This window comes from Saccostrea cucullata, unplaced genomic scaffold (assembly GCF_032062105.1).
Source record: "Saccostrea cucullata isolate Sc308-1 unplaced genomic scaffold, CSIRO_AGI_Scuc_v1 ctg18939, whole genome shotgun sequence".
Lineage (NCBI taxonomy): Eukaryota > Metazoa > Mollusca > Bivalvia > Ostreida > Ostreidae > Saccostrea > Saccostrea cuccullata.
In genome coordinates, this window is record NW_026939494.1 from 1 (window position 1) to 9,014 (window position 9,014).

At 33.5% G+C, this 9,014-nt stretch overlaps 1 protein-coding gene across 1 annotated transcript; it reads right to left on the reverse strand.

Annotated features, from left to right (window-relative positions):
• Window positions 1-3,001: 3,001 nt before the first annotated feature.
• Window positions 3,002-7,935, reverse strand: LOC134253108 (uncharacterized; the record flags this gene model as incomplete). Its single annotated transcript, XM_062735616.1, has 6 exons — window positions 3,002-3,150; window positions 4,799-4,933; window positions 5,642-5,891; window positions 6,281-6,486; window positions 7,385-7,483; window positions 7,840-7,935. Coding segments are annotated over 6 exons (935 nt in total), but the record flags the coding sequence as incomplete, so codon positions are not given.
• Between the last annotated feature and the right edge of the window lie 1,079 nt (window positions 7,936-9,014).

Consider the following 9,014-nt stretch of genomic DNA (forward strand, 5'->3'; position numbering starts at 1 on the left):
CCCAACGGTCCATGTACAGTCAACCCTTGTTTACTAGATCTTGATGAGATATGCTAATGATTAATCAGATCTAATGCTATGATTAATAAGAAACTCACGACTGGCTGAACATGCAATATACGACGGTTGATCCAAAAATTAGTGGAATTTCTTCATGTTTTAAATTTATTTATTTATTTGTGAAAATGGTGAAAAATTATAAGTGAGAATATAAACAATTGTTGATTTTTGAAATAAAAAAAAAAAATTTTGAAAAGCTATGACAGAAATGCAATGGCAGTTGCCATAGAAACGCATGTTTGAAAATGTGGGAGAGACATTTACTCTTTCATTATCAATTTTATTCTTGATACATGGATTTGAAAAAAAAACCCACTATAAGTGGCACAAAAAATGAGAATTATGTCATTATTACAATTGCGAGATTCTTATCAATCTTTGTGTGTGAGCTTGACTGCTTTATGTAGAAATTAAGTTTTTTAGTTGATGTTTTATTGTTAAGCTCTAAATTGTTAGACTAACGTCAAACCAATTTATAAGTTTTCTGAAAATCTTGGGAGCACTCTGACTTAAACGCGTATACTACTGATACAGACTGGAGAAAAATGCAATAAGCAACTGGTTTTCTAGTGGCGTGAGAAATTTAAGAAAAAAAGAACTTCCATGGAGGTTGATTATAAACAATTATTGACTTTTGATGAGGTCTACTCGTGACTATACAGACCTGGTCAGGTATTGGTTGACCGAGGCCGAAGGCCGAGGTTAACCAATACCTGACCAGGTCTGTATAGTCACGAGTAGACCGAATTCAAAAGTCAATAACCGTTTTATTAAATGATGAGGAATTTTACAACACTGCTGACTCTTTCATTCTTGTCTCCATCAAATATAAACATCCATAATGTAAAGTGTAATTACACTTTTTACATGTTGATAAACTTCAACAGCTAAACAAATATTAGTTAAAAAGTTAAAAACAATATAAATAAACAATAAATACTCAACCATTTACTTTCAAAAGTTCGTAATCTCCTTGCTAATGGCGTCTGACATGTTTACATTCACACCGACACATGCTTTGAAACACGCAATCTGATTGGTCGAAAAAGCTGTAAGCAAATCTATGGTTGGTCGAGAGGGAAAACCCAAATAAACCTCCCAGAACGTCATTTGAGGTTTGAGGTGAACTCACTCTGAGGTACACACCAGTAAATGGCGTCTAGACCAATCAGAGAGCACCAAAATTCCTTATCATTTAATAAAAGGTGAGGCAGCCTTTCAGATGGCCTGTTTTATATACAAATTAAGCGTGAATGAACTTTGACCGCTGATGTTTTGTACTTGACATTGCTACTGAAATTTTGATATCATATGTAAAGATGAAATATGATTGTACGTTTTGTAATATGAAGATAAGTCGGTGTGACAGGATACGAACTTTAAGGCTTTTCTTGAAAAAAATAGAGAGAAAGGCAGAATTCTGTACAATTACTTAGTCAAATCGGACAGGAGTCTGATATGCTCTTATAACGTGACGTAACATACTTAACTTGACGTAACGTCTAAGTCTACCCCAGATGTTACAATCATCCATTTCCAGAAAAGTCGTGTGACCTTATTAATAATAGGAATTAGGTGAAATATTCCAGTATTGATGCACAATGACTCTATGTTATGAATAAGTCTATAGTTTTCTTTCATCAAATCACGATACAATTTTAGAAATAAATTCCATAAACTTTTGGATCAACCCTCGTACAAGTCACGTTTACTGACGTTCCCATTCATTTTTGACTCTATTTTTACGCGTTAATTATTTAAAAATGGTTATAAAACAGCCATATATCCCTCCAATTTAGTTCAAAATATCTGCATTGTACGTTTCACGAATACACGCAACTGATCAGGTCATCGAATGGGCCAGGTCGAGAAAGCTCATATTCTAAGAGCACTGAAAGACCATTCCTACTGCCCCACCATTAGGATTATCAGAACAAAAAAAATCGGTATCCTATCAAAGCTTAAAGTTACAGGTTAGAATCCCAATGTAAGACGTGGAGACCAGTCTTTTGGATGAGACCATAAACCTAACCCCCAGTAGATGTTGGCTAGAAAACGACCTCTCGATGGTCAATGGCTTTAAGTGCCGAGTATAGGACACCATTTGCAGCTCTATACCGGCAAGTCGTGGCGTTATAAATTCTCAAGAGGGAATTTAAACAACACACAGCTTATCAATCAATCAATCTAAACTGATATTACAAACGTTTTCGTTGTTATAACAAGCAAACAAATCATAGAAGGTCTGTATATCTTTTTACGTAGATATTCTATTGAATCTACATTGCATCTTTCAGCCGCATTCAGAGGTCTTGTTTATCACCTTCTTATGATGCAATATTTGTCTCAAAAAGTCTCGGCTCATCCCAAAGATGTAAATCAAATTCCCATACTAGGGATGACAGAACGCATGAGGATATTTCACAAATCCTCAACATTGTCTACACGAAGATAACCTGTTGATATTACAATTATCACATCCTTTTGTACTTCATTTGTATATATCTATTAGGAAAGTTATAGTCAAGAAGATAAACATCGCTTTTATTCGCAATAAAAAAAATCATAAAAATTAAATTAATTCACAATTGTACATCGAAAAACAGTATCATAACAAACGACATTTTATATTTAACTTTTTCATAATTATGACTAACATGTTCTGGAATGCCATTTGAACAACAAATGCATCAGATGTAGTCTAATGAAACATGTGGATACAACCAACTGTGTTCAAGATCTAAGTCCATAAACCAATACAAAACATAACATATATTTATCTATATACATGTACCAGTATTTTATTTCTCTTCGTCCGATGATGACAAAAGTTCTTATTTATTTTATTACGCAAGTTTTTGACAACAGAAACTATATCGGGTAAAATGAAAACTATTATAGTAAAACTTATCAGAAAGACCCCAAAACTTCCTATCTGTACAGCACTAGGACGAGATTCGTAGACACTGATCAAGCTTCTGTTATAGGCACTGGTTTTTGATTTATGTACGGATAGATTCTTCTTCATCTTTTTTATCCATTCTGCAAGCGTCTCATTGGTGATATTGCTTCTGATTCTCTTTGCTGTATCTAAAAAACGTAAACAATCCTTATTTAAGTGGCTTGTTTAAATTTTAAAGTAACTGCTAAGAAAATTGAAAGGAATTGTATGCTTTTTACATTTAAATAATCCATGAAAAGCAAACAATTATCGCTAAAAGATCGATTCGATTATTTAGGAATTATTTTAATTTTCGGGGGATAATTATGTGTGTTTATTCTTTAAAAAGTTCTGTTGATTCGGAAATAATGAAAATTCCATGAATCTGTTCGGTGATGATAAGAGAAGATTAAGTGCCCTGTTAGAGAAAGAGCAAGAGCCATCTTATGCATAAAATGGCCCTGTACTTATATCAATTAATTAACTATCACCCTCTTTCCCATTTTTATATCAAAATAAAGTAGACACTTGGTGCTTTCATTTTCTATAATAAAATTTCGTTTTGAGAATCCACACATTGGAATACAGGCTTTGAAAAATTGCTCTTGAAATTTGCAGAATACATGCATATTTGACTACCTGCAGCAAAGAATTAAAATATGAGCACAGCCCATCCAAAAAATAAAACAGGTTTTCTGATCTTCAGAAACAAAGCTTTTATTATGTATTTGCATATTTTGGATCAGAGGTTGTGCTGTATATGAAATATTGAAAAAATGCTTCAACTTTAGGTCATTTTCAAAGGAATTTACAGGATATGAGGAAAATGACGCATTTTATGACGTCATAATGCATTGACTAAATGTGAAATTACGTCACAATTAATAGATACGTGGTCACCAGCACTCCAAGTGATAAATACTGAATTGGCAACCTAAACTGAGCGGTTTTGATTTTTCAGAAATTCTCAGGGCCAAATAATGCCCAAAGTGGCTCTTGCTCTTTAATTGATTTTCTGATTACCACATTTCTTAATGTGTTGCAAAATATTTACTAGGTCGCACGAGTAATATTTGATTCGTTACAGTGTCCGGGACGGCTCAGAAAAAAATCATAGGAAGACCCCTGACGACAGGAGTATAGAGCAACATTATTGGAGACCATGACGTCAGCGTTAGCAATGGTGGGTGGATCAAGACAAGATTCTTTAAAGATAGACAAACATGTAGTGAAATTCCAATGATTAGTTGATATATATAAAAAAATAATTTTATGTATCAATTTATTAAGATAATTTACAAACTATGCTTTTCTGACTTACAATACTTTAAGAATATGATTTGGTGCAAACCATTAATACAACATTTTGTAAAGGATGTATTTATATTTTATTAAAGACTAAACAAACATAAAATATTTATATTCGTGAAATGCTACTTAAGACATGTATTACATGTAAAAAAAATGTATAAAGATCTTGATCCTTGCTTATACATTTAAAGTCAGTACATGGCCAGGTGCTGTATCTGCACTCGATGACGTCAATTGTATTATTATAAGGAAATATCCCGTAAAGCAGAAATATTTTGCTCTATTGTCCTGGACAAAAACTGTTGTATTTTCAACAGCAGGAGGTGTGGAGCAAACAAATTCACATAAAAAGTTTCAGAATTTTATTATATTACAAATCCTGTTAAAGATATTTTTTAAATTAGTGATGTAATTTTCACATTTTTCTCATATATCCACAAAGGTGTAAAATACCTCTACAGAACATTGCAGTGAAAGACCATGTACCCTCTACACAGTTAATTATGACGTCATCTGAACTTTCAGTGTATCCAGGTTTACAAGAGTACAACGTCTTGCTACCATTAGTCACTCCTTCATATAATTTATAAGCATTGTCAATATCAGGAGGGATTGGACAATCTGCATTGAAATATATGTTATCCTTATTTCAAATACAGTCCTTCGATAAAAACACTAGTTGGAATAAATGCCAACGAATTCGATATTGAAACAAAGATATTAATTACGTTAACATTTTCTGTATCATCATTTATGTTTTCGAATGGTCGTGCAATTTACAGTGATGAACTAGTTTTTTAAAATGAAAATATTACAATTTTTAACAGATTCTGCCAAAAAAAAAACCTAGCAATATCGTTAAGACGAATAAATAATACCTGTAGAAATGCATCTAGTCTTTGACAAATCAGGTGAACATGATTCTGTACCACTGCAAGGCGTGCCTACATAGAAAGAACTACAATGTAATAATATTTGAAAACCAAAGGCAATTCTTCTTTTATGATGTTCTTTTTATCTATATGTAGTATCAATATCCATTATCAGAACGTTTTTACTGGACAGGAAAAGAAATTTTATGTTTAATGCATGTTTAGTGGGATTTAATCACTAAATGTTAAAGCTACATGTATTTATCAAAGTGAAATGAATATTCCTTGTCTTGTGTGGCCAAAAATGTATCGGGTTCACTTGGCAATTTTTACGGTATTTATCAGTTTCATTCATAGTTTGGGGATATTAGTAGCAGCTACATTTAGCAAGGGAGTTTTGACGTCACGGCACTTATACGTCATCAGTATGTGCTGCTGAAACTTATCAAATACTTACCTGTGATGTTAATAACTTTAACGACGACTTCTACAACTTCACTTTCTTGATTACTTTGCCCGTCACCCCACTTTCCACCCACGTACACCAAATGTCCATCTGTATTTGTCTGGGATGGTCTCCAGAGCATAACTTCTGTCTCATTGTATCCGTAAATTATAGCTCCATATGGGTCATTAGAGGTATCAATCATGGCGCTACCACCAGCGTGAAACATGAATCCCTCGTTGTTTGGAGATAATACTTTCAGCTGATGGAATTGAGCAAGAAACAAGTGTATAGAAAACATGGAACAAGATATATGAGGTGTAATTTCGATTGTTTTCCCTTTTACATAAACTGACAAGTTTAACTCATGTAGTTTATTTAGATATGATACATTCCCAGTTGCAATTTAAGAATAAAGCATAATTGATCATTTGCTTGACAATAAATAAATTACTAGACAGTATTCCATTAGAAACTCCGAAAATTATTTTATTTTGATGAAAAAATACAATATAGGTTTTTTTTAATCATAGAAAAACCCCAACATATTTAGGAAATAGCTTTGCAGCACAACTCAAAAGCAGCGTAAAGAATGAATATGACCTGTTCAATGTTGGATATTTTCACACTAAACTTAAACTTTAGACTTACCAGAACAGAAACGAATGCTGAATCTAAACTATAGACCGAATCCAGGCTTACTCGCTCCACAGTGTTTGTGTCGCTCTTATCCAGTGTGAATTGTGTGGAGAAAAGCTTATCACAGGAATACAGTACCCAGGCCTGGATATACAGACTAGCAGTGTTGCTCCTAAAGCCCTCTGTTCCCCAACCATCTACTGCACATGCCACGTTATCTGAAGAATGTAAAATCTACACAACTACAGAATGCTTCTGCTAAGTTTCAGCTTTTCTAGGCCAGTGGTTCTTGAGAAGACGAGATTTTTCCTTCATATTTCAATGTAAAATTTGTATTCCTTATTGTGACCCCTTCCTATCCGGGGGTCATGATTTGAAGAATTTAGAATCTACACCAAAAACATAAGTTTAAGAATTTCTGGATTTTCCCTACACTTGTATATATTTCAATGTTTAACTTTGATTTTCTTATCGTTGTCCCGCCCTCCTCCGGGGGATCATGATTTGAACAATGTAAAATTATAGGTACATGCATTACCAAGCGATGCATCAACATTAGTTTGTGCATATCTGGTCCAGTGGTTCTTGAGAAGATTTTAAAGATGGTTCATATACATTTCAATGTAAAACTTGCATTCCTTGGGTCATGATTTAAACAATTTAGAATTTACAATACCCAAGAATGCTTCCACATACGTTTCAGCTTTTCTGGCCAAGTTGTTATTGAGAAGATGATTTTTGATTTTTTTCTAAATATTGCAATATAGAAATTGGATTCCCTTTCATGGTCCGCCTTTCTCCCGGGGTTTATAATTTTAATAATTTAGAATTTACACTACCTCAGGATGTTTCGTACTAAGTTTGCAAAAAATTCTCTCAGTTGTTCTCAAAAAGAAATTAAAAATGTGAAAACGGACGGACGAACAGCTAGAGAAATGGACGTACAACAGGTGATCAGAAATGCTCGCTTGAGCTTTCAGCTCAGGTGAGCTATAAAAAAACTCGAAACAAGTAAAAAGACTTCTAAAAAAAAGATATATGATGTACAAGTTTTTGATTTCTCTTAAATCTTATATTATTGATATGATACAGCGATAACTAACATAAAAACCTTACCGGACATAGACCAAAGACGGATTTCTTGGTCATTAAATGCAAAAACAGTCCCGCAGATTTTTTCATATGTTTTGAAGACTTCTGAATTGAATGTCACACCTACAATGAAATGCCATAAACAACTCCTTAAATGGATTGTCTTGGGTCTATATTGTGAAATACAAAAAGTTTACAAACTGAGAAAAATAAAGCGTGGAATTATTTCATTTGTGTGAGTCCATTGATCGTGGTTCAACAAAATTTGCTTTTGTTCTTTGAAAATTTAAAAAACGTTCGTGGGTAACGTTTACATGTATATATAGAATTTTTTTTTAAGTTAATAAATACGTAGACAGTTGTTCGTGGAGGATGTTAAGTCGTATATTAAAGTGGACAACGAAATCGAGGATCATTTGGCCTCGACGAAAATTGATGATTCTACAGAAAGTAAGAAGTTACAATTTGTCCAGACTCGCCTGCTGCCTCGGAAACATAGCCATTGGTCATCTTCAACTGTACAACAACAAAATCTGGGTTTTCCCAAAGTTCATGTTCAATAGTCTTATAGTCTCCTGGAATAATCAACGTGATATATACAACTTGACTGAATTACAATAAATAAAAGTATGTATTTACGATGTACGAATCTGTTTTCTAAAGCGAGGGCCCCATAATGTCTTCGATTTCCGTCCGATAATGAGGACATGACAGACATCTATTTTTTTCCGACTCAAAACATAGTCGGTGCATATCTGTCTTCTGTTCTCCTTTTAACAGTAGTTGTATAATTGCATTGGTAATGTTGTGTTAAAAGGCGATTAAGGTATTTCCATCCTCGCATACTGCATAGGTTTTTGCAAAAAGGGTTCGTAATTTCATTTTTTATCCAATTGAACATTTTATTTGGAAGAATGCTTTTCAAAAGGTTTGATGATAGATATTTTTAAGTAATAAAAATTATCTTTAAAATGTATATTTTTCTTTATTTAATCAATTATTCAATCTTATACTAGTCAAAATTTCTAAGTCTCCAGGCAAGTTTTTGCTTTACACCGCTCTTATATTGAATTATTTTAACAGTATAATTTGATAAGTATACAGGATAATAAAGTAGCTGAACAATTTTCCTCACTTAATTCATTTAATTGAAGCGCTTTAACACAATATGCAGAAACGTTAAGGCACCCTAGAATTAAAAATTCACAACGTTAAATACTGCATTATTCTCCATTCAAACGAATTCACAGCAAGACAACCGTTCCTCAAAGAATTCACACTATTTAATTCTTTCATTGAATGTTTTTCCATATGGAGACTAGGTCGTCCTATAGTTTCGATAGATTCTGCTGCTGGAAAAGCTGTCTTACACTCCGGTCTATCTTCTTCCAGACATGCTAATTAGGGTTGAGATTAGGATGACAAGGGGGCTTATCGAAATTGTCTGTGCCTTGTCAACAATAGTTACATAGCGTCTTCTTACATGTATTCCCCACTCCTCCAGTTTGACATTGAGGGGAAAGCACTTCCGGTTCCGGTTCCATTAATTTTTCCGTATAAACTCTAGGATGATTTTGTGGCGTTTCTTGAAAATCTAGCGATTTCTAACGATAAAAAGGAATTCAGGTACGCTTTGTAGGTTTTTCGGGCGGTA